The sequence below is a fragment of the Egretta garzetta genome, unplaced genomic scaffold, assembly GCF_000687185.1.
Source record: "Egretta garzetta isolate BGI_Z169 unplaced genomic scaffold, ASM68718v1 scaffold235, whole genome shotgun sequence".
In the NCBI taxonomy this organism is placed as follows: domain Eukaryota; kingdom Metazoa; phylum Chordata; class Aves; order Pelecaniformes; family Ardeidae; genus Egretta; species Egretta garzetta.
This window is the reverse complement of record NW_009259792.1, coordinates 2,678,720-2,704,332: the sequence shown is the minus strand read 5'-3', so window position 1 is coordinate 2,704,332 and position 25,613 is coordinate 2,678,720. Positions and strand designations below refer to the sequence as shown.

General features: G+C 42.7%; 1 protein-coding gene across 1 annotated transcript in view; it reads right to left on the bottom strand.

Moving 5' to 3' along the window:
- TFAP2D (transcription factor AP-2 delta) overlaps window positions 1-25,613 on the bottom strand; it is a 47,484-nt gene that overhangs the window by 15,591 nt on the left and 6,280 nt on the right. The window contains exons 4-6 of the mRNA XM_009639629.2: window positions 14,732-14,897; window positions 11,927-12,045; window positions 5,573-5,714 (exon numbers count right to left, since the gene is read on the bottom strand). Coding sequence (XP_009637924.1) covers window positions 5,573-5,714; window positions 11,927-12,045; window positions 14,732-14,897 — 427 coding nt within the window. The remainder of the gene's footprint in view (window positions 1-5,572; window positions 5,715-11,926; window positions 12,046-14,731; window positions 14,898-25,613) is intronic.

Genomic DNA, 25,613 nt, shown 5'->3' with positions numbered 1-25,613 from the left:
AGAATGTCATGCTTGGGGGTGGTGAGTTGGTCAGTCAGGGGGGAGAGGGATCGCGGCTCGGGGAGTGATCACTGCTTGGAGAGTGATCACTGCTCGGGACGGGCTGGGCATCAGTCAGCGGGTGGTAAGCAATTGCATTGTGCATCACTTGTTTTATATATATATTCTGTATATTCTCTTACCATTATTATTATCACTATTGTTATTCTTCTCTCTTATTAAACTGTCTCTATCTCAACCCACGAGTCTTACTTTTTTTTCTTTTCTCTGATTCCCCCATCCCACTGAGGGAGAGTGCGGGGGGGAGTGAGCGAGCAGCTGTGTGGTGCCTAATTGCCAGCCGGGTTAAACCATGACAAGGGCTTATAAGAAAGAAGAGGACAAACTTTTTAGCAGGGTCTGTCGCAGTAGGACAAGGGGTAATTGTTTTAAACCAAAAGAAGGGAGATTCAGTCTGGATATAAGGAAGAAATTTTTTACAATGAGGGTGCTGAGACACTGGAACGGGTTGCCCAGAGAGGTAGTGGAGGCCCCATCCCTGGAAACATTCAAGGCCAGGTTGGACCGGGCTGTGAGCAACCTGATCTGGTTAAAGATGTCCCTGCTCCCTGCAGGGGGGTTGGACTAGATGACCTCTAGGGGTCCCTTCCAACCCAAAACATTCTATGATTCTATGATTCATTATATCACTGTTTTGAAAGTTTTGGACATAGTCTGGTTACCACAGCTCTCTCCTGACTAAGAGGAGAGGAGGTACAGAAAAACTTGCTGTGCTGCTGGACTTCATCCAAGCCTGATTTCAGCAAACGCTTGTCATCTGTATGGACCTAGACACTGACTGCATGAAAAGACAGCATCGTCTTAGCCTTTCAGGCAAAGAGAGCTATTCAGCAGAAATGTATGTAAATGCAGCATACAGTTTTAATGAATCAGGTCCTTAGAGGAAAAACAGTTCCTTTCAACAACTGAAAACAGTCAGTCATTTTGGCTTCTAAACAATCTACTATCCCCAGTCGGCCCTGTCAGCACTGCTCTTCTCTCCTTCCTCCAACCTCTACTTTCTACCTGTTGAAAAAGTTCATCTTAAAAGTTCTTACATTTTGACAAAGGAAAGTGTCAGAACCAAGTGCGCAATTAAGTTCCTTTCTATCTTCACATGTCAAAAGTCTTTACTGAGTGTTGGAAGATTGAAAGAAAAGAAAAGAAAAAACTTTTTTATTATACATGAAAACCTGTAAAAAGCAGTAACCTACTTTTTTTCAAGGGGATTTCTAGGCAAAGTGGTGTCTCAGAGCCTCCACTACATCACCTGGGGTACTGACAGGGAGGGGGCTCACAGTTATTTGCTGAGTTGGACTGTGACTTTGAAAATGCAAAGAAGGATGATTATGCTGTGTTAGGGGCCACAGATTAATGATAATAAAAAAAAGAGTCCTGGTCATACCTGCAAGGGAGGCACCTAATGATCTGTGATAGATGGTCAGATGTTCCCATATATAATCAGGAAAAGATAAAAAAAATTTCTGTACTACATCAGAACAAGAGCCCATCTAGTCCCTGACCCTATTGCTAGCAGTGGCCAAAGCAAATGCATTGTGAAGAGAACAGGACTGGGGCAAATGTGTGCCCATGACTCTGATATATTCCAAGTGTGGAAGAGTTGTCATGCATCCAAAGATCAGCTATCAGAGAGATGCTCAGCCGGTCCTGTGCATCCAGTCTCAGAGCTACTTTTCAGAAAACTAGCAAATTGAGCCCATGGTGTCATGAGCCAGTTGTTGATTATTCTGCGTAGGCTGTAAGCAACCCCACAATAAAATTGTTATTCCCACTATTCTGTTTTGGTCCATATAAATGTGTGTGTATTTGTCCCTCTGGCCTATGTGGAAGGCCTTGTGCTGCGATACTCCGTGATTTTTCCTGTAGCACAGTGTGCCTCTCCATCAGCTGGAATTATTGACATGGCCTTCAGCAGTTCTGTGTCTGTCCTAGCTGCAACCTGATCAGGTTCTGTCCCCTGTTGTAAAGCCGTTCAAGGTCTCCCACACCCTGCAAGGTGAACTGATTGATACTTAAAGACCCTCTAAAACCAGGTTCCAGTTTTTTCTTCCCCCCCCACCCTGCCCCATTTCTGTGTTGTTTGAGTAGACATGTCCTGAAGCCTTTCTAAAGAACCTAGGGTTAACAGGCCAGTATCAGCACCTGTTGGCCAGAACTATGACAATTCAGTCTTTTCTTTGAAGCATCTTGCTCTGGAATGCCCAATCACCTACTCAGTCAAAGGAGGTGAAACAGAATCACAGGAGACCGGCTTCTCCCATTGTTTATCCCTTTCTTATCCTTTCAGCTCTTAACCAAAGCTTGCTTCATTCCCGTCCTGCCCTTGCTGTCACTTGTGTTCAGCACTGTATACTGGATACACAGCCCAATCACCTCTTCTTCCCATAATTGTCAGGTAAGGTTCTGATTCTCCAATGTCTAGACCATCAAATTGCTAGAACAGGCCATGGCACTGTCTTGTTGTGTCAGCTGGTACTGTCCTAGGCAGGTCCTCAGTTAGCAAATGTGAGAGACCATTTCCAAGATGTAGTTTTGGAAGATCAGGTAGTTTAACACAATTAATATGGTTTGTTCCGTAACAGAAAATGGTCCTGATTTCATTCACTATATTACTATCAACAGAGCCTCAGACCAGGTAGGGCTGAGCAGGGCAGTGAGGAGACTGTTACCTCAAGCTTAGTGACCTCCATGTGTTAAAGAGGGCTATTGGCATCTAAAGTAGCAGTCTTTAGTCTTCACTAGCCCATGGGCCACAGTTCTGTGCATGGCAGCTGAACTGCTTTCACTCAGCATGGGTGGATTGCTTGATTATAAGGTATAGATGCCCTTGATAACACTGGGGGCTTCTACTGGACACTAGAGACTTCTGCACTGTAGACATTAAGGGCTTTATTTAGTTGCCCACACATAGATATGTAGTACCCAAGACATCCATAATAACTGGCAGATACAACACAGTAACAAAAAGAGACCTGTGTGCTTCTGGAGCAGCAGCTGGTAACCAAGCTGGATAACCCAGTTCATCTCAAATGGCAGTAGGTGTCTTGGGCAACTGAATCAAGCCACTGAAGTTGGATGTCTGAATCCAGAATGGAGTTTCGTCTATGTAATAGGAATTGTGGACATAATTTTGTTCTTTTCCCTTATTTTTCCTCAGGACCCACCTGTGGAAGACCTCACCAGTTCTGCCAAAGGCACACTTCTGTGGGCTTCTGGCTCTGTCCCAGAGTGGACAGTGGCTGCACACAGGGGCAATGACACTCCATTTCTTTCCATAGGCAAAGCTTGCAATGAGTGATTTTACCACCCTGGAATTTCAGTGTCATTTTTCATGGCAGCATAACATTCCACCACTTTTTCTGGTGTCATAACTCACAAGCGCATGAGACAGGGAAGTTGTGAAATTATTGAAATTACAAACATAGAGCTTATATATGTCTAGTGAAAAACTGAAACTCCTGACAAATGACTAAAGTAGAGTACCTATCATCAGATACATGGAAACATAGCTGGGAAATACCATGCTGAGATGTCATGGACCTGTGTCTCCTGTAGTGTCTGGACAAGGCTGATCTGTGACTCACTGTTCTCCTTCCAGGCAGGAGAGGGCAGTAGTAGCACACACATTGACCCATCTGTCCCTGTTACAAGCACTCTGACTGCAGCAGGATATGATATGGCCTACCCTGGTATTATCTACAGAACTCTCTGATCAATTTGCTGGTGCTTTTAACTGGGGGTTGGGGGGGTGGGGTGGGGCAAGTAATTTGGTTCCTTACAAGTGCAGTAGAATAGCCTACAAGCCCAAAGTTCATGAGTATTAAAAGTAATGCATGCCCATGACTCTCCAGTAGTAAGGGAGGGTGAAAAAGTAGGTATGAAGTGGTGAGAAAGAGTAGTAAGACTCTTATGTGTCTCTCAGTCGGACAGCCTTTGGACAGAAGAGTTACCCACTGACTGTTACAACCCACGGCAATGTGATCTGTCCTTAGAGCCAGAAAAGCGGGGGGACGATTTGTATCATTATGGTTGAGTCACATTTTATAAATGGGGCAAATCCTCCAGCTGAGGCAACTTACAGTCTTGCTTAGGTTGTACTGCCCAGCAGTACAATCTGCTCTTACATAGTTACAAGGGGCAGATTGTTAATGGGCTACACAGCCATGGGGAGACACAACTTGCAGAGAGGAGCTGCTTCTGGGCAGCTGGTTTATTCTTGTGTCTCTGAAACCCTTTGGCCTCTTAAAACAAATGCATAAGTAGGTAAGAATAAGATCATATTCCACTTATATTATTCCTTTTAACCTACAAGGGACTTAGGAACATGATCCATGAAGTCTCACATCACCTTCCCAACCAGCAAATGTCCTCTGAGCCACATGGTGCTCTGCTTGTCACCCCAAGGAAGGTTCACAGGCTATATTGATGGGATTCACAAGCCTGAAATGTTTCAGTGCAGGTTGTCTCTGGGTCACCTTCAGGGTGAAGCGCTCTGGACACAAGAGGGACACCAAGGCCAGAAATCCTGTTCCCCACAAGTAGACAAAGCAGAAGGACGTTGGGATACAAAGGACAATCCTGTGGCTGGTCAGCCTTCTCCCCTACTGCAGGATAATCCCCCTGGGTTGGCTGTATCCCAGCCTGGATGATTCCCAAACATTTCCAGCACTGGGGGAAAGAGGCAGATGATGGTTTGAGAGCTCTGGTTCCTACCCTCAGTTCTCCCGCAGCCTCACTGCGTAACACAGCAACAGGCGCAGGAAGAGTGTGATTATATTCAGGGCTGCCCCATGCAGGCATCCCACACACCTAGGGTAGGTCTACGTTGTTCCATGTGGACTACTTATTCCTGTTTCCCATGGCTCATGAAGGCTAATTCCTCCCTCATCAAAGCTAATTAACCTAGATGAAATGTTATCCTAACATGATGTTACTGCTCCAGGGAGGTGGGTGGCTTGTTTAGAGCAAAGCCAGGTGTCTCTGTGTGGTTTTAATGGTTTCGGCAAAGCTCCCCTGCTGGTGTACATTGTTCCAGCGCCTTTGACTTCAGGGGAACTCTTGCAATTTCCATCCAGAGAAGATCTGTCCCTCTGCAAACCAGCTCTCCCTCAGCAGACTAATGATAATTATCCCACAGTAACTAGTACTTTAGTATAAGCTTCCATCTCCTGCTCACATGCAAACAGGAGACAAACCTAGTCTCTGTCCTATAGACCTTATCATGTAATAACGTCCCCTCCTCTCATCTAAACCAAAGTATCTGAGAAGACGTACGTGCCTCCTTAGCTGTGGGCAATGAGAGCATAGCCACTAAAACCTCACTGCAGTAAATAAGGTTCCTCTTACAGCCTCTCTAAAGAGGATTGCTCTCGCTTGCCGCCAGCGAGCACTGTTGTGATAGCAGTCACTGCAATCCCAGCTCCATACTCCCACTCCTCCCTTCCCCAGCCCCCAGATCCAAAACGGAGAGGTGACAGACAGAATTCTTTTTTAGTTTCCCCTCGCTTCTTACTTTGTTGCTAGGATCATCTTTTTCCTTGCTGTCTGCTCTTTCTGTTCCATGTGCTGTCTGGCAATGTGCTCTCCTACCGCCTTGGCAGGGAACTCTGTTTCACAGGTGTAGCCGAAATCTCTGGCCAAATGTAATGCTTCCCCTGTGGGTAAAAAAAAATGGGTCAGTTAGTTTTTAGGGTTATTATTATTATTATTATTATTATTATTATATTTACAGAATTTCTTCCACTTTTAAGAAAAAAATAATGCAATGACAAATCACTTTCATAGACATTCATTCCCAATCTCAGTTAGAGATTTCAGCCCATTTGGCCTGCTTGTGCTTAGTCATCAGCTGGTGCCAGCCAGAAGGTAAGGAGGATATTACTCTCATGAGACAATATTGGTCAGGCCACTTGGGTTTACGTCCCTCCTCTGCCACCAGTGAGTACTGGGCAGCTGCTCAAGGTTTGTAAGTCCAATTCATCATTGATATTTAAGGTGTGGAAATTAGTGGAAGGTAGGAATAAATCACTCTGAAGAGTTGAAATTCAGCCACTGATGCTTCACTTTTTGATCTCTAAAGGAAGAATAGCCTTCTACCCCAGGAGAAAGCTGTGGGCATAGCACACGTTTCAGCATATTTGCTTAAGAGTTAAGCCAGCAGGCACGATACAAGTGCCCCCACACTAAAGATGACCAGATCGCAAAGTAGAGCACAAGAAACAATCCTGTTTCCAAAGAGATTGCAATCAAAACTGACCAGACCAAATAAAAAGAGATGGCAATGAAGATCACAGTTGCTATTTTATAGGTGGGGAAATCAAGGCAAAGGGAGTATGTGGCTTGACTAGGCTTTGTGAGAAGAGGCGGGCACGGAGCAACTCGCTACCTCACTACAGAGACTGGACACTGTAACCCAACTCCATGCTAGGTGCCAAATGCCTTTGGAAGAACCTGCCCCTCTCCTCTAGCTTAGAGAACCCAGGAATTTATTTTAGGGTTTACCGAACACTCTGGCCGGTGAGCTGTGGCTCCGACAACCTTGGTGTGGGATTTATCTGCTCAAACACAGACGCCTGGAGTGTGAACACCTGTGCCTAAGTTAGTCTTTCCCTGGTGGAAAAAAGGCACTTCCAGATGATGCTTGCTCTTATCTCATCGTAGAAGGTAGAAATAGGCCAGCTACCAGAAGTGTACGTTGAAGCACATCTGCCTGAGTGACTAACAGAGATGTGCTCCAGAATAGTTTGTTGTGTTGTGGTTTTTTTATTTTATTTTTATTTTTATTTTTCTCAGAGATTTGACTGCTATCATGAGAGGTGGCATTGAACCCTGACTCTTTGGAGACCAGGCTGATGCTCCAGGCGAACAGTTAGGAGCAATGCAGGACCTATAACACCTCCCTCTGAGAACATGTGCAGTGGAATTGATCTGATTAAAGGTCAATATTGACATCTGACCTAATGGTTTCAAGTCAATGGAGACCAACTAGCACTTGAAGCTGTATCATCCCGTACTAAAGTAGAAGGCAAAAGTGGATCAGAGGAATTACAGGAAAGTCCAGGTTAGAAGGGAACTTGGGAGATCACCGAGCATGGCCTTAGATTAGGTTATTCACAGCCTTTTCAAGACCGTTCTTGAATATTTGGACCATAGAGATCACACAGCTTTTCTGAGCAACCTAATCAAATGTTTAATCAGTAATGCAATTTAATTGTTAAATCACCCAGAAATGCTGATTTCTCCCTATTCACTACAATGTGACATGAGAGGACAGATACAACTGCGACTGAGATGGTGAGATGAATCCCATCCCCAGCAAGTCTGGGCCTGCTTTGCACGGACCTGGCCCAGCCAAGGAAGATGGAAACTTCCATGGGAGCCACGGTCCTGTGCCAGGGCCAGCATGAAGCATAAGGAACCACACACACTGACCACTCTTCCAGACTCTATTCTCCACCTATTCAGAGTTTATTGTCTCCACTTCTATCGCTGTAGTTTTTACCAGAAAAATACCTTTCATTTCCTTAGGCAAATACTTTGTTGCGTGTTTATCTGACCTAATTGGATTCAGGTACTAGTAAAATACACGCACGGCTCCCAGGGAATTTGTTTGCTGACACCAGTCAACAACAACCTTCACAGCTGTAACCAATTTTGCATGCAAAAATTGAAGACTGTACTCAAAATGATCTGTATTTTCTGGATTTTTAAAAAGATCATTTCCAGTATGCCTAAAAAGTATAAGAAGTTAACAAGCAACCGCTGTCTCTGAGTTGAAAGGAGAAATGGTTTCCACTTAGTTTACAGCTTCTGGAGAAGTAAAATAATTTTCAGTGAAATGAAAATGGATTTCAGTGGTATGTTAACAAGTGAGTCAGAATGAACAGGCATATAGCTGACTGCCAGTTTTTTACTTAAAGCATCTATCACAGATTTCTTTGTGGATGAGAAAGGGTACAAATTTTAGCCATAGCTTCTAAATTTCTATAGAGGTGCTCCAAAATTTCTATTTCCGCTTTTACTCTTCCTTAAATAAAGAACTTAAAGAGTAAATTAATTGCAGAAGAGTATCAGGTTTTGCTTTCCAGCCAAACTCCATGGAAACTCTTGATAGGTTTGTTTTCATGCCAGCATGGAATGAAGATAAAAGTCAAACCCTTTGAAGCTGTCATCAAGTGGAATTACCATTCTCCAGCTCTACACTGGTCCCAGTCAGACCCAAATTACAATATAAGGAATGTAGTCAGCAAAGAATTTAAACATTTAGCCACTGGAAAAGTCTTGGTTCCTTCAAGAGAGCAAAACTTTATGTGATGAAATCCAGGCATTTATTTAACATGGTCAACAACAAACTGACTGAAATTTCTATGTTTTCACTTAATGTCAAAAAACCAATGAAAATATGAACTGTCATTCAAACTTATCTTTACAAAGATGGTGTATATTATTTACTAGAGGTGAGAAAATCATACTAAACTGTTTTGGTGATCTGAGAAAATTATACAAAAGTATAAAACTTGTCCATTTTACCTGGAGCTGGGACTGTGACCGTGACTGAATGCTAATGATATATGAAGAAATAAAATCACGAGCAAAAAAAACCAACGTGACTTATCTGCTTGTGGATTTAGATAGGTAAAAATGTAGATTCAAATGTACCTATTGTGTTTTGTGCAATAATAAATTAAAAAATGTTTTAAAAATTTTAAAATAAATATTTTTACCGGAAACAGAAAGCTAATATGTACTATGAATGCACATTAGAACTATGCATATTTATTCATACATGCGCTTCTGTATGGTATAAGGAGTAGGCATTCTAAATTACAACATCAAATTCTAAGTAAAAATATAAATCTGGACATGAAAAGGCTGTGCAGAACATGATATCCCATATCTCAGTGTTGAGCCTGGGCCAAATGACGATTTGGTATTTAGAAGGTGATCGTGACATATTTCTACACATCTTATTTTTTGTTAATCTCAGTGAATAAACATCCCTTGTATTACTGCGTAGTAGGAAATAAGCCGGATACCCCCCCTTGGGGGAAGGTAGCTTGTACAAAATGTCATAAAAGATGTTCTTTCTTTTTCTACATCGTAATTTGGAAAAACTTTTATTCTAGGGCAGAATGTGGAAATGTTGGAGATGTGGATGAATTGACCTCTTTTATCTTAGATTTTCTGCTTCCTGCCTAGTTATTATTTATGTCAGGGAGGAATCAGATAAAAGTTGAAACCCCTAAAATCCCTGGCTTTTATAGCCAGTTGCCTTGTTTCAATCTAAAAATCGCATTTCCCTATGTGCAATATCCCCATCTCTTCCCTCCTGCAGAGACAAAGAATGGGTGTTGGGGATCGTTGACTCTTTCTCCTTAAATCCAGCACATGGCTTTGCAGCTATAGGCAGCGCTGCCTTTCCTGTATCATTTGACAGTTGACCAGAGAGCTTTGCGTGATGGAAAAGGACAGTTGCTGAAGCTGAATTGGCAGAGACAGCTCTGGAAGGCCTCAGTGGAGAGACCAGCCGCATACCTTGACAGGCTTCTGTGGGCAGGTGCAAGGAGCAGTGTGGACATCTCCTGGGTCTAGCAAGAGTGAGAGATGCTCCTATGCAGACTGAAGGCAGAAGCTGTGTCCCAGGATAGGGACACTGGACATCTGAACTTCCTAGTCTCTCCTTGGCTTTTGCCTCCTCTGGATGCTCTACCCAGCAGAAGTGCTACCCAGGGGAGAAGGGAGAGGCGGGAGGTGCAAGGAAAATTGTTTCTGTTCGTAGGGTGGGAAGGGAGGAGGAACGCGTGGAAGGATATTTAAACAAAGGCTGGTGGGGGAGAAGCGTGACAGTTGATAGCAGGGTGAAAAAAGTAACTGCTGACCTATTTTTCTCAAGAGTTTTGGTCCCCGGGTGATGAATGCAGTCAGTTCCATGTCTAGTAAATGTAGTGTCTTAGTTAGATTTGACAGGAAAGGAAATTCTAGACTTTTTTGTAAGTTCTTTTTCTGATTTTTGTAAATAATCTGATGGTTTTAAATTAATTCATGCATAGCTTTTACCTGCATCTGCAATAATATTTATGTTATGTCTCTGCCTTACAAGTGACCTGTCCAAACAGATGGGGGCATCTCCCCTCTTCTCACAGCCTTTCTTGCTCCTACTGAGGAGGCTTTTGACTCCTTTGAGCCAGCAGTAGGACTTAGCTTTGGTAATGGTGGTATTTAATGGAGGAGCTTTTATTGTATTAGCTAAGATGTAGGAATTTTGCTTTGAGAGCTGGTAAGAAAAATGACCTTTCCCTTCATCTAATCCAGGCGCTAGAGGGCATCCCTCACCTACAGGTTGCACAAAGCTATGTCCCATACTGCTGTGGAGAATCTTGCGATGCTGAGCTCATTCTCCTAGACTGTCTTTCCACCCATTGTGCTGATTTATGTGGATGACAGCGTAAAGAACAGAACAAATCTGTCAAACAAATCCTGCTCTGGGTCCCAGAAGTTCCTATCACAGACACTAAAGATGCAAAGCAACCGAAACAAGAGTAACAGTAAACACCCAGCAGCTATGCTGAACCCCAAAAGAAGCAAGTCTGCAGAAAACAAGGGGCCACAAAATAATTTTTATAACGTCTTGATCTTCACATGATCACCACAGCCTAGAGATTCACTGCAGTTCCTCTGTTGAACTTAGCAGTACTCCCCAAAAGTCAATGATTTTAGTCTATTCAGAGGAAAAGAAGTCTTAGTCATGCCAGAGACTTTCAAGACAGCTTTGGTCAATATACCTAATCACCACACAACTAATCTTGCCTTTCCTTACCTCAGACAGATACTCAAGAGGTTAGAGCACATTCCTACCTTACAGAGATATTAAAGACAGATGGTGAAAAACATCCATTGCTGTGGATTCAGCACTATTTCTCCATCCTTTGAGATATTAAAAACCTGACTAGGCAAGGTCCTGAGCAAGGTTTTCTAATTGACCCTGCTTTGAGCAGGAGAGTTGGACTAGAAGATCACCAGAGGTCCCTTCCATCCTCAACCTCTCTGTAATTCTGTGACTCTGTGGTAATATGTGCTGAGACCTCAGCCTACTTGCCTAGATCTGTATGGACATTTCAGGTTATGATCCTGGAAGGTGTTGACCTTTAGGATGAGCTGAGTTCTCTCAACATCAAGGAGGAGGGATCTGAAATTCCCAGAGCAGCTACTCGCAGCCAGACAACAAACTGAGTACTTAGTGGATTCACCCAGAATAGAAGAGATTCAGGTAGAGTTTCTTCCTTTTGCCTGAGGGGTTTGAACCTGCATCTCCCAGCTGAAGGTTTGAAGAACCTGGCAGTATTTGGTGAATGATATTTAAACAACAAATAAAGGCCAAGAAAGTATCTCCTGGGCCTGTCTAGAGTTTATCTGAAAACAGATTTCATTCATTTATGTGTGGGGGGAAAAGTCTTGTCTAAATATTATGCCTCCTTATGGGAAAAAAAAAATCACATATTTGGATCAGCTCCAGGAAATTCACAAGTTAAAAAAAAAAAGGAGGATAAACAAACCTACTTATAGAGTTGGTATAAGACATCCACTTCTCTCACAAGAACACTTGGATCATTGATTTGTAAGTCGGATCCCAGCACAGAAAACACAGATCAATGCGGAGGAAACTGTAGGACCAAACCACTTGCTGGGAGCCAAGACATCTCAGAGTGAGCTTCCATTTTGCCACTCTCTCTGTCTGCGGCTTTAGGCAAGTCAGTTCTCCTCTTTGTACAAAATACAGATTATGATATTTAACACTGTCTGAAAAGTGCTGTATACAAGGAAACATTTTAATTATATTTCTATTATATTGCAATATTATAAACCCTACCTTCTACCAAGGAAGTCAAGAGTGTGACATTTGCTGCTTTTCTTCTTCCTGCAGGCAAATTCAGTCCCAGTCTGTCTAATTTTTCTCGCAAGCAGCGTCCTCCATTCTTGGATTTTGCTCTATCACGAGAGAACAGTAAGGAGAGAGAAACTTGTCTTTATTCTGCGCTTTTTTTCCCCATGTTAATATAAGTCTAGAAATTGTACACACCTTATTGACAAATGTGTGGGGTAATGCCTGCACTAATGATATCAATGGAAAATCTTTCACAACTATATTCTTAACGTCCTGCTCGCACCATGCAAGCCTTTCACATTGGTCCTTTGACAAAGTTAGACATTATAATGCCTGTCACAGGGGCATCGGATCTTCAGACAGCTTTCCACCTAGTGGAACCCATGATCCTGATTTGGGCATAGAGCCTGGGATTGCAATGACTGAATATAAATATTGACAGTGTTGTCGCTTATATCTGATTTAGCCACCCCAGGCTCCCAAGAAAATAGAGAGAGAAACATGCACTCCTAGAATGATATCAAACAGCTGTCTATAATGAGAGGACTTTACCCATCTCTCTCACCTGACTATAAAAGGAAGCCAGATGGCTACTCAAATGTAGATGTCCATGTGGACCCCAGCTTCAGCTATCTCTCTATAATTTGTGTAGAGACCTGGGTACTTGGAAATGTAGTCTACAAAGCCCCAAACTTACAAGGAGGAAGGGTAAGGCAATAGGAAATGCTGAAGCTAAAATCCCAGTCATCGTTGGTTATCTATGCCGCTATCCCAAATGCCTGTGTCACTTTGTTCTCACAAAATGGTTCCTGGTGCAGCCCACACCTGCTTTTCTGCAGTACCTCAATGTTTGAAGCATTTGAGACATACCCACTTATGCAGCAGATGTAGGTTCAATTTCTTGCTTAGCCTGAGGGAATTTTAACCTGGCAGCAGCCAGCTGGCAGCAAATAACTAACGTTAAAATGCTTAAACATTGAATAGAGCAGTGACTGGAACCCAGATCTCTCCCACCCCAAAAGAATGACCTGGTCATTAAACAACAGAGTCATCGCTACATTTGCTTTTGTCTAATACATATTTTATTAGCCCCAAATGAGATTGAGGGGCTCTCAGCTTAGAATAACCAGTCACTGAGTATTAAGCATGCCTAACTAGGTGTTTTGAGGTACAGGTTCAATTTTCTTCAGGCAGAGGAAGGAACCAAACTCAGAATATCACCATTTGGAGGGTCGTTTTTACACACTAAGAGATGCCACAACTTTGACCATGTTATATGTCAGGAAATGTCTTCTGAGAACACTTTATTCTGAAGAAAAGGTAGCTGGGAAAATACCTAGACAGTGATTGCTGACAGGACGCAAAACCAACCCTGCCAGGTCTCAGGCAAACCATAAACAAGATTTGGTTTTGCTACCTCTCTGCTGGTCAACTACAGTGTTTGAGTCTGTTCTCTGGTTGTGACACCTACAGGTATAGCCTGACCAAAACGATTCATTTACACTCTCTGCTTCATAGAATGGAATTGGCACATCCAAACTGCTGTCTGGGACTAGTCCCTGGCTTTTGCTAATTCCTGAACCATGCCCATGGCTGATTTGGAAGAGTGATATTTGGCCTGGGTCAAAAACTTATGGAGATCATTCTAGCATTTTAACAGTAAAAAGTAAGTCCCCATGTTCAGGTTGATGTCCTTGCATTCTTAATAGTTTGTACTGGCATTGATGAAGCCTGGGGTATGAGTATTTAAACTGAATATGTCTGTCACTATTAGCTGAAGGCCTCTCCAAGGAGAAGCAGTAACAGAGGAAAACTTTTGTGGATGTAGATTTTAGATTTCAATGCCTATAGAGGCAGGTAAATAGGACTTATGCCTTTGAAACAATTTTATGATCAATAGTCCTTACTCTGCAAGATGGCTCGAGACAGCTCTTGGACTCCTATGTATCTTAGAATATCACAGGTTGGTTAAAATGACTTTCAGTATAAGTACAGGGATGAGTGTGGCCTTCAGTGACAGCAATGAAATAGCCTATGACTTTCCAGCTAGTTTTGATCAAAGGCCATTCAGGTAGCTTCTGCCATCTAAGCTGACACGTCGGGGACATTGCGACATTCAGCCTGGCTGAATTACAGTCACCTCCTTCTTTTCCACTTGCAATGTGAGGCAGCGTCTGCCACTTTCCTTCTCTCTGCTTCTGCTCTCTGCAGGTGTCTGCTCTGGTCAGTGAAGGGTCAGAGGCAAAATTTTGCCTAATTACTTGCTTCTCCTCCAGTATCTCACAACAAGAAAAACGAAACCAGCATATTCTGCTGTCTCTCTTTTCTGTATTCAAAAGGCACACGAAGGAGAACGGGAGAAAAAGGCATCCCTACACCCCCATGGTTTAGGTTTTTGATGAGTGAGGGCTGTAAGTACACTTGGTAAACCAATTTTAAAGTAGTTTCTCAACATGAGGTCAGATTTGTAGCTCTGGTGAAATTTTCCACACACTGAGGGTCTTTTTTTTTTTTTTTTTCATTCAAAACAAGGCAAAGGGAATCTATCTGAACTGAGGGGGTAAAAAACATGTATAAACTTTCTGTGAAAAATGTCAGCACATTCTTAATTTCTCTCACGTATTGAAAATTTTCCTAGAAACAGTACTCACTCCCAATCCATCTCCTTCTGTTTTCCCAAACTGCGACCACCTATCCAAGTGGGGGAAGAGAACAAAACCTGTTTGTTGGAAATAAAATTATAGAAATCACAGCACTGTCTAGGATCTGTTATTCTCACCTTCAACTTACCTTCTCAAAATACCTCCTAAGAGGGAAGCATTGAGGCATTCTGGTGGTGAAAGGCGCCTCTTCACCTCTGCAATGGTCACTTTGTACTTGGAAGTGGAGCTAAGTAGAGATAAGCGACCAGGAACGGAGCAGAACAAGTCAGTGGGGTTAACAACGCAGGTGCCACCTACAAAAGAGAAGAAATGTTGGAGCAGGGGAAGCCTCGTATTCCATGGTTTGACAAATTCAGTCATGAAGAACAATTCTGCTGTTTACTTGTGGGATGATTTTGTTGTTGTTTTTGTTTTGGAGTATTTTGGGGCTGGTATTTTTGTTTTGGTTTTTAAATATTGCATCATATTGTAGCTCTGAGAAAGATGGACGGATTGCAATTTCAGTCCAGGAAAAGTGAACCATTAGATCTTATAAGCTTTATGGTCAAATTAGATCATTATGGCTACCTCCTTGGATTTCATGCTGAGTAAAAATTACATCTTGTCAGTCTTCCAAGTCTCGTATCTAGTACGATTAAAAACACAAGATTGAACCAGATTCAGGTATCACTCAGGATTTTAAAAATGCAGTTGGTGAAAAATTTAAGACATTGGTTCTAATGAGAAATGTTCATTTTAACACTTACAGCAGTGTTTAGGATAATAAAGGTGCAACAGCACTATAGGTTTGCAGGGATTTTCAGCCAGAAGGGCTTTCCATGCCTTTGAACTCTCATATGCTCCTTCTAAAGACAGGTCAAATCCTCAGCTGATGTTAATGATTGAAATCTATTGAGCTACATCAGTTTATCTCAGGTTAGTTCTGGAATTGTTTATTTCTTGAAAGTGGCAATTACTTGGCCTGGGTCTAAAACTGCTGAATGATCACCAAATCTTTCAATGAAGCCTGTGATCAATAACTCCTCAGGCAAAATCGAGCTTTTAACTTAAAGTTAATATGTGAGAGAGCAAGAGAGAAAACTTTCTCTGTGACTGATCCAAGAAGACAGTACAAACTCCCAGGGAAAAAAAAAGATAATCTTAAGGACTAACACATATTTTATCACCAAGTGCAAAACACTTTTCTTTGACTTGCCTTCTTCAACCTAACTACAATAAAAAATTCTGTGGAAGAAATAAACCACTGCATGCACAATTCTACCCTGGGGGAAAGATGAAAAAAAGGACTGAGCTGCATATGACAGTGATATAAAATATCATATAATTCCATGCACTACTGGAAGGAGTTCAGACGGTTTCTGTGAGGACAATGGTATAAAGACCTTCTTACCGCAGAATGAATCTGTGCTCATCATTAACGTTTAAAGGAAAGACTCTGTATTTTTTAAACTACCATAATAATTCCTTCTTTCCTGTGAACACCCTGATCTTTTCGCACTGCAAGAGCTCACTTTCTTACGCTTAAAAATTTTATTTTGTAATCTAAATTCAGTAATGTGGATAGAATAGAATAGAATAGAATAGAATAGAAAAAAAAGAAAAGCTCACTTCAGACAAGATCCTAACACTTTATCTTCTTCCACATGTAATCCCTCTTAAAATTAAGGTGACTATGTATGTTCCAGTTTTAGCAGAGAGAGAGGAATGTAACTGAAGGATGAAACTTCATTAAAGGCAGACTATTGCTTGCTTACATAAGGCAAACAGAATTTCTTTCCAAATATTTCAGCTCTTGAAGGTATATTTAAACATTTGTGCTGACAGCAAAACCAGAAAAGAACATCTCTTGGTATAAATCCCAGATGGGTGAGATCCTGACTCAGTACAGCAGGGTATTTTATGACTTTTCTAATTATGCTACAGGATAGATATTAGTGTCCACTCCTCAGACAGAATATAGAGACAAATCACGCATCGCCAAACATACAGGTACATCAAGGGCACTTAGGCACATTTTTGCACAGCTCAAAGATAAAATTCATGAGCTCATGTGCTGAAATGCGAGCATGTGCTGGGGGAGGGGAACCTCAATGCATCCCACGCCTACCAGTTTGCTGCCAGTGCCAGCAATAGATGCCCAGAGCCTGGAGTTGTTTTACGTCTTTGTCAGCAATATGGACAGTGGGACTGAGAGCAGCCCTGAGGAGAACTTGGGGGTGTTGGTGGATGAGAAGCTCAGCACAACCCGGCAATGTGCGCTTGCAGTCCAGAAAGCCAAATGTATCACACCTGCAAGTGTGACCAGAAGGTTGAGGGAGGTGACTCTTCCCCTCTACTCTGCTCTCATGAGACCCCACCTGGAGTACTACATCCAGCTCTGGGGCCCCCAACATAAGGACATGGACCTGTTGGAGCGAGTCCAGAGGAGAGCCGCAAAGATGACCAGAGGGCTGGAGCACCTCTCCTTGGAAGATAGGCTGAGAGCATTGGGGTTGTTCAGCCTGCAGAAAAGAAGGCTGTGGGGAGATCTTATAGCAGCCTTCCAGTACCTGAAGGGGGCCTACAAGAAAGCTGGAGAGGGACTTCTTACAAGGGCCTGTAGTAATAGGACAAGGGACAATGGCTTTAAACTGAAAGAGGGTAGATTTAGACTAGATAGAAGGAAGAAATTCTTCACTATGAGGGTGGTGAGGCACTGGAACAGGTTGCCCAGAGAAGTTGTGGATGCCCCATCCCTGGAAGTGTTGAAGGCCAGGTTGGATGGGGCTTTGAGCAACCTGGTCTAGTGGAAGGTGTCCCTGCCCATGGCAGGGGGGTGATCTGTAAGGTCCCTTGTAACCCAAACCATTCTGTGATTCTATAAACACAGAAATCTGGTGCCACATGCCTGAAATGTTTTGGGGATTTTGTTGTTTGGGTTTGGTTTGTTTTTTTTTTTTTATATCTGAGGCAGGGCTACACAGAATCCTATAAATATTTTCAGTCAACATTTGCAGACTTCTGGTCTGTCAGGTGCATTTGCGAAGAGTGTTAACACTGAGTAGATTTGTTTTTTGGCATCTCCTGCCAGACAATGCATATACACACGTGTACATATATACGTGTCAAGAAAACAGTAGCAATGTGTACATATTTATTTACTTCAGTAAGTCTGTAAATTTTGTAATGAGTGAGACCGTACTGAAATCAGTGTCATATTAAAGTTGATCTTCTTGCCAGGTTAAGCCAGTATGTGCACCATTTATGCCAGATAAATAATTGTTCCTTTAATCCAAAAACCTGTTACTCTGCAGCTGCTTCTACCTAACCAGACTTTACTGGAACACTTCTCATTACTATTTAGTAGAACGTTGTTTACAACGTTTAACTAATGTTGCAAACTAGAACGTTTAAAAATATCATGCCTATGCAACATGCTCTTAAACAAAGTAATTCCAGGTAAGCCAGGTATGGGTTAAAAGTAAAAGAAAACAACAAGTCTCAGTCATTTGCTTTCCAGAAACATGGAGATTAAGTCACAAATTACAAGAAGGTAAAATCTGTTGCATATAATTATTTCATTATATTAATTATTCATTAACACAGCAACGGAGAGCAGTGTGGTGCTTTCGAGATGAAGCTATGTCTTTGTCACAAACGGTGTGTGGTTTTGAAGGTACGGATCTCCTACCCCAAACGCCACCTTGGAGAGGAGATGGGTGAAGTCCCGGCCTTTACACCAGGTGGTAAAGAGAAAAAAGCATGACAGTAAACAAAAGGAGGGCTGCTGGAAAGAGGAAGGAAACAGTAAGTGCAACCACTCTGGAAGATGAAGGGTTGGGTTTCTGGCCAAGCACACACACTGTAGCGTATTCCCTCCCCATTACTCTGATCATGCATTGGAGTGGACAAATGATTTTGTGAAGAAATGCAGCTCAGTGGGGAGAGGACAAGGAATGTTTTAAGTTACGCTAAAAAACAGTGGCAACAACCAGATTTCTTTCCCCTCAAACCAATGCCACTGTAAGTGCTGTTGGACAAGTCGGTCCTTGCTCAGCTGTTGAGCTGGTCTTGTCGTTACAGGGCATTTGAGAGGTGGGATGCTAACAGACACCAGCTGAGGAAGCAGAAGAAAATGCCATCAAAAATAGAATGGAAATAATGCCTTTCATGAGTCTAGCAGTTCAGCCTGGAGATCGCTATTGCTCTTGGCAGATTTTACTTGCTTTAGAAATCTTTACAGGCTAGCTTCTGATGCCAGGATACATAAGACACCTTCAGCTAACCAGATGAAAAGCCCCACACATAGCCACAGCAAACTAATGTGCCCACCGTACATAAAGAAGGGAAAACTGTGGCCATTGCTCCCTGGCTGCTTACCCACAGCGTTGGTCCTACAAGGCCAGGAAAAAGAAAATGAGGGCAGGCAGAAGGTGAGACAACTGGTAGGATCATCCAGCAGACTGCCTCAGCAATTTCGTGCTCTGGGTACCACGTGAAATGGGCTTGTGAATGCTCAAAAGACTCTTTTTAGGACAACTGTTTATTCCCACAGGGAAGCGATTACATGGTCTGGTCTGACATCATCTGTTGCCATAAGATACTGTGATAGAGATGACTGTAAATGGTGATAGTTGTGCTCTTAAAGACACAGGCAAGACAAGATTTCGATGAAGGGGGAGTATCTTTTAGATTGCAACTGATAGATTTGGGAAAAAAAAAAAAAGGAAGTAGGGAAGCTTTCAGACACACAAACCCTTCTTCAGGGCTTCTCTTTTATCCAACTCTATTCAATTACTTCTTTCTTTGTGACAGAGTTTTACCCTCTGATCTGTCATCTTCATGTTGCTTTCAACAAATACGATTGTTTGAGAGGAAAAAGATGGGTGAGGAAGAGATACAGTTTGTGCAGCAGACCACATTTGGGTGAAAGACCTGGGACCTGATAATGCCATACACTGAATCGCCTCAGCTACCGAGTCACCTCAGGAGATTATGTGTAACCTGATGGAGTTGAAGATGTCCCTGCTCATTGCATGGGGCTTGGACTAGACGACCTTTAAAGGTCCGTTTCAACCCAAACTATTCTATGTTTCTCTTCCATTCTATGCTTATTGTCAAAAGACTACATGCATTTTTGCTAGCTTACTTTTGGGGCTCAATCCTTTTCCCCCTAGCTGACTGGTGCGTACTCAACACAACATGCTCCTTTGTGTGAACTGTGCTTTTGCTTTGTTTCCCAAGCCTAGAACGAACAAAAATTCGGCTATGTGATACTGAAGAAGGTAGTCACAGCAAACATCGGGAGAGTATTTTCCCTTCCTTATTCCTGTCTCCCCATCAAATAGCACAAGTCAGTACAAAATGCCAACACAAGCTGGTGACGGGTTGTGTAGATGACAGCAGCAAGAACAACAGAGCCATACTCAAACCCAACAGTCTTGTCAACAAACTGAAAATCCCAATAACACATGATGCAAAAAGAGCTGGGTCTGTTTTGATTGCAGGTTTCCCTTTGTATAGATGAAGAGGACAATAGGGTGGCTGGAGTGCAATGATTTATTCTGATTTAGTAATGCGCTTGGGCATCTGCTGAAATTTAAGTCTCCCTGATGCCCTCGGAGTTAAGTATTTGTGCATCTTTTCTTTGACAAAATCCACATGTTCATGTGTTCACTTTTCATAATAAGTAGAGTTATTGCTTTATTAGGAATGAGAGAGAGAAATATCTGCTGATGCCACTGAATTATTTTTTTGCACTTTACAAATACTTTTTGAACGTACATCTATAATTTTGTTTAGATACACATATCTTTACACTCTGCAAGGTCATTTCTTATTTGTTAATCGTAACATCTGTAATATGATGGTTATTTTATATCCGTTCAAGACAAGGTAGTCCCTTTCTCCGAGATATTCACCCATAAATATCATGCAGTTATGGGAGGAAACATCATAATATAGCGGTAGCAACAGTGCAGAGGTACTGTTTATTTTGTTTTTCAGGATATATGCATGTTTGTGTGCTTGTGTACATTATTAAGTATAGGGATGCGTGAGTGCCTGCAGATTAATCTTATATAAAATATTAATAACATGCTAAGCTTTTTATTAGTCTATTATTTATATCTACAGGTGCTGTTAGTAGGAGTCTCCAGCTTATAGTATATTTTCTGCTCTGTTCCAAAATTCTGGTGAGTTTACAGTATATTATAAAATGAAGACATAAAAATCTACCTCTCCTTATCTTTTTTTTTTCCTAGCAAGTAGCAGATCTAAGCAACCAGTTAACCCTATAGAGTTTATCAGTATTATTTAATCCCATGTTCAGTTTCCAAAGGTCTAAACGCAATTTAAAACGTTCTCCAAATTATCCTCACATCACCCAGTCATTAATCTCAGGAACTAAATATTCAAAATTCTAAACCTCATCTACATTTTTCAGACAAAATAGTAAGTACTGTTTTTTTTTCCCAGTTATTCTTTTGGTTTCACTTAAGTTAATGCACTTTACATCATGTAATTAGGCATATAAACCATCTCTTTCCATGAACATAAACAATTCTAAGATAATGTCCCTCAATACAATGTTCATGCTAAGGAAAGACAGACATGTCTGCATGCACAAGACAATGTTTTTTTTTTTTTAATATGAACTAGAAGATGCAGTAGGACCGCGGGGTTGGTCAGCAGCTTTTAGGACCAGACTCTTAGTTACAGTTTTTAAGGCTGTTAAGAGTGTTAAAGAGTTTTAAGTTCAGGCAATGTTAAGAAAATAGCTTGGAAGAAGCAAGGTGGAAAACAGAATAATGTAAGTAAGGGAGATTGTTACAGGAACTCAACTTCAAAGATTGTATCAACATGCAAGGGGATGTTAAACCTCAGGCACCCAGGACCAGCCCTCCGTCAGCGAGATGTATCAGCCCTGGTACAGGAGCACTTTCACAGCTCCTAGGGTGAAGAATACGACCCCAACCAGAGCCAAAAGAAAAGATATCTGCTTCATTCCTCTCCTATGCCCAAGCCATAAGAACTCATCAGGACTTTTCAATGGCCTTGCTGGGGCAGTGGTTTGGAAAAATAGCTGTGTGTTGCGTGAGCCTGCCCGGTGTCCTGGGGGGCTGCAGGAGGAAGGCTTGGGCAGGCTGTGTGCGGTGTGGGTTGCGTGGCTGAGATTGTGCTAGGGGGCTGCGGTTCCGCCCGTGGTATCCCACGAGTGGGCTCTGCGTGGGGCAAAGCAAGTGATGCTGGAGGAGGCACTGCCGGGTTGGGTGTGCTGTGTACGTGTGCGTTGCGTCTGCAGTGTGCGTGCACGCCTGTTGTGCTTTTACACACTTTGTTCCCTGGCTGTGTGCCTGAATTTGCAGGATGCCGAGGACTGCTCTGCGTGGTGTGCATCCCGTGTGCGCGGGGTTCCCAAATCTCCACTGGGGCAGGCCAAGGCAGGACTGTGCGGATCACGACAGCCCACAGTTTGGAATGGAGCAAAGGGAGACAGAAAACACAAAATACACAACCTCTACCCCAGCAGGAGAGGGGAGCAGCACACCCCCCCAGAGTGAGATCCCTGCCCGGGGGCCTTCCATCGCCCCTTCGTGCACAGCCAGTAAATAGCCCTTTGCAGATCTGCAGGAAAAGCAAGCAAGCAAACAAAAACCCACAGAAAAAAATCAAACCAAACCCTCAACCAACCAACCAAAAGCACCCAGAAAACAACCTTACAACTCTTCTCCAAACTTCTCCCAAAGGTCTTACCGGTGCCAGGACCTAAGGCAGCCGGCTCCGCTCCCTTCCCCGACCCGGGAAAGCGCCCGGTGTCCGGACAGAGCCGGCTTTAACCCCGCTCCTCAGCCCCCTCCATCCCCTTCCCCAACCCGAAACTCCCGGAGAGCCGAAAGTCGCCGAGCGATTTGGCTTTAGTCGGCTGGAGATTATCTCAGCTGGAGCCGCGAGAGCCATTAATTAAGCCAGCTATTTAGGATTTTAATGCGATTTAAATTGGCCCTTGGAATAGAAAAGAAAAGAAGAGAAAAAGACAACAGCGCTAATGACAGTGCATTAGGATCTGAGCACAATGATGGGCTATTACAGGAGTCCCGAGGCTCTTGTAAGGTTCAGAAGAGCCGGGAAAAGGGAAGGAAGAGGACAACAAAGGGAGGGAAGGAGGAAGGCACCCAGAGCAGGGAATAGCAAGGTGTATAGGGGGATGTCCCCTCTGCCCATTCCCGTATCCCGGGATGCCTGGATCAGGCCGCGGGGAGGGGGGAACAGGCCAGCACCCTATTTTTCCCCTTTCATCTGCACGCAAAATAGCAGGGGAGAAGATTCTCCTGGGGAGAGGTGCAAAGCCCTCAGCCCCTGCCTTCACCCGCCTCCTCCAGCCTCTTGCCCAGAGTCTCGCCCTTAATGACTGAGTCATTAGGCGGGTAGTTTGGAGTGTCAAAAATTAAAATTAGGACGGGGGAGAGGATCAAGGCTCAGCGAGTGCCTTTCAAATGAGAGGCGATACCACGACTAAGCACATAAAAGGCAGAGGCGAGAAAGGGGAGCGTCTTTCCCCGGATTTTATTGGCAGACTTTACGGTGACTGATGCTCCAGCTTTTAAGAAGAGGGTGTTTTTTTCTTTCTTTCTTTTTTCTTCTTCTTTTTCTCTCCCCCCCCCCTTTTTTTTTTATTTTTTTTTTGTAATCAAATAAGATCTGAAGGTTGTTCCTAGCCAGGCACTAATGCATTCGGATGTCAGTCACCTCTAAGCGATTTGACAAACTCAAGATCTCTTAAAACGTGCAGAGTTCAGATCATATTAATTCCCCAAAAATGTTTTGATTCAAAGTAGTTTGTATTTTATGTTGCCAAGGGCAATCGAAAAAGAGCTATTGCCGATAGGTTGGCCCTTCTCTCTTCATGGCCCAGAGGCGATAGCAGTATTTAAGCTTCTGAAATTAGCCTGCGGCAGGAACGATGGATGATCACAAAGCGAAACAAGAGCTTTTTTTGGAGTTTGCCATCTCGATTTCATAAAACGATGCAGGCCAAATGTCACCGTGTTGTCTTTTTAATCCAAATATATGGAGGTGAGGACACCAAGCCTGCATACACTTCGTGTCCGAGGGATGGGGAAGGGATGGGGCTTTGGAGGGCATTTTAAAAAGAAGCCCCCCTCTTCCCCCCCCCCCCCCCAAAAAAAAAAAAAAAAAATTTAGAGAGAGAGAGAAAGAAGGGAAAAGAGAGAGAAAAAAAATCAAACAGGAATCAGGTTATTCTGCCTTTAAAATGGCAACCTAGAGAGGAATTAAAAGGGAATGGGCATGTAATAAAAGCCTGGGACGATTAATAGGAAAGTATAAGAGGGGAGGGATTTTTTTAATGATTAAAAAACACAGACGACTCCTGTAAATAGAAGCTTCATTTCTTCAAGTGATTTCTTTTGAAACGAGCGATCTGAATATTCAACTTTAAGGCAAAGCTCCACTCTGTATGTACAACATTAATATGATCTCTGCAGAATTTGGTACTCAGAAATATTAACATATCAAAGCCGCTGCCTGAGGCTAGAGAAGCTATCGATACACGAGCAGTAGGAAAAGTAAAGATTATTGGTTCTGATGGTTAGAGCAGGGAAGCTCCGGGCTAAATCCTGCACACCATTAACTGAAAGTGATAGCATGGGGATCTCTGCCCTGGAATCGGTGGCAAATATTTTCTCTAGCTAGTAATTAGCTCGCCAGCACCTAAGCCTTGCAAAAATCTTTTACTTTCCGAGGCTCATTAAAAGCAAACACCAAATCACTGCACTAAACAATCTAGAAGGCAGCTGATATGTGCAATGGCAGCCAGAGATGGAAGGAGGGAAGAGCCGTGTTTGTGATGTTTGTCATTCCTATCAGTAATCAGCATTAATATCAGGATGGCAAACCATGGCATTGCCTACACATTGTTTTTTTGGGAGAGGACTAGGGAATGGTGTGTTCCTCTGGCAAAGTATATGGGAAGTTTTCTTTTCTTTTCTTTCTTTCTTCCTTTCTTTCTCCCTTTCTTTTTTCCTTTTTCTTTCTTCCTTTCTCTTCCTTCCTTCCTTTCTCTTTCTCTCTTTCTCCCTCTCCTTCTCCGTGTGTCTTTCTCCCTTTCCTTCTCCCTTTCTTTCTCCCTTTCTTCCTGTCTTTCTTTCCCTCTGTCTTGCTCTCTTTCTCTCTTTTTGTTTCCCTCTTTCCCCCTTTCCTTTCCTTTCCTTTCCTTTCCTTTCCTTTCCTTTCCTTTCCTTTCCTTTCCTTTTTCTTTTCTGCTATTGCACCTAAAACACTCAAAAGCAACCTTTTAAAAAATATATGTATATATTAGTGACAAAAATAAAATAAAAAATCTGTCACGAGATGTTTAAAGTATTAGGGAAGCCACTCTCGAGTTAATATATTCTTATTGATGTATTACTAGAAAAGAAGTGTGATTTATTTATATGGGATACTGTATAGCGCTTAGGCACAGGGTGTTTTGATTACTGCTAACACCTATTGCTTTTTTTGAAGTCGGACAAAATATTTATTATGTATTTTTAATATACATTTGAAACTTATACTCTCGCCTTTGATATCTTCCCTGAATATGCCAAGAGATAGATAGCAGTGCAGTAGTAGTTCAGCACTTAGATCAGGGTAGAGAAAACCTTGCATTTTCATGCTGGATTTCCTTTACTATCAATCTTTAAATCCTTGAATAATTTGATCGCTTTAAAAAGAGAGAGAGGAAGAGTCTTGACTACAATCATCTGCACAGGTAATTGGAATCTCCTTAACAGGAGCTGGAGAGCTGAATAAACTGGAGTTGAGCTGAGCTGAGACTTGAGCCGCCCTTCAGCTGGGAAATGAGCACCACAGTCCCCAACTGATGGGGACTCTGTCTTTCTCTCTTTCAGCTAACGATCTCCTCTTCTCGGGGGCCAGCTCTCGGATCAAACCCGAAAGAATTAAGCCTCTTCCGAGGGATAATTAGAAGCCGCTGAAATCCGCGAGAGAAGGACCTAGGCACAGGCACC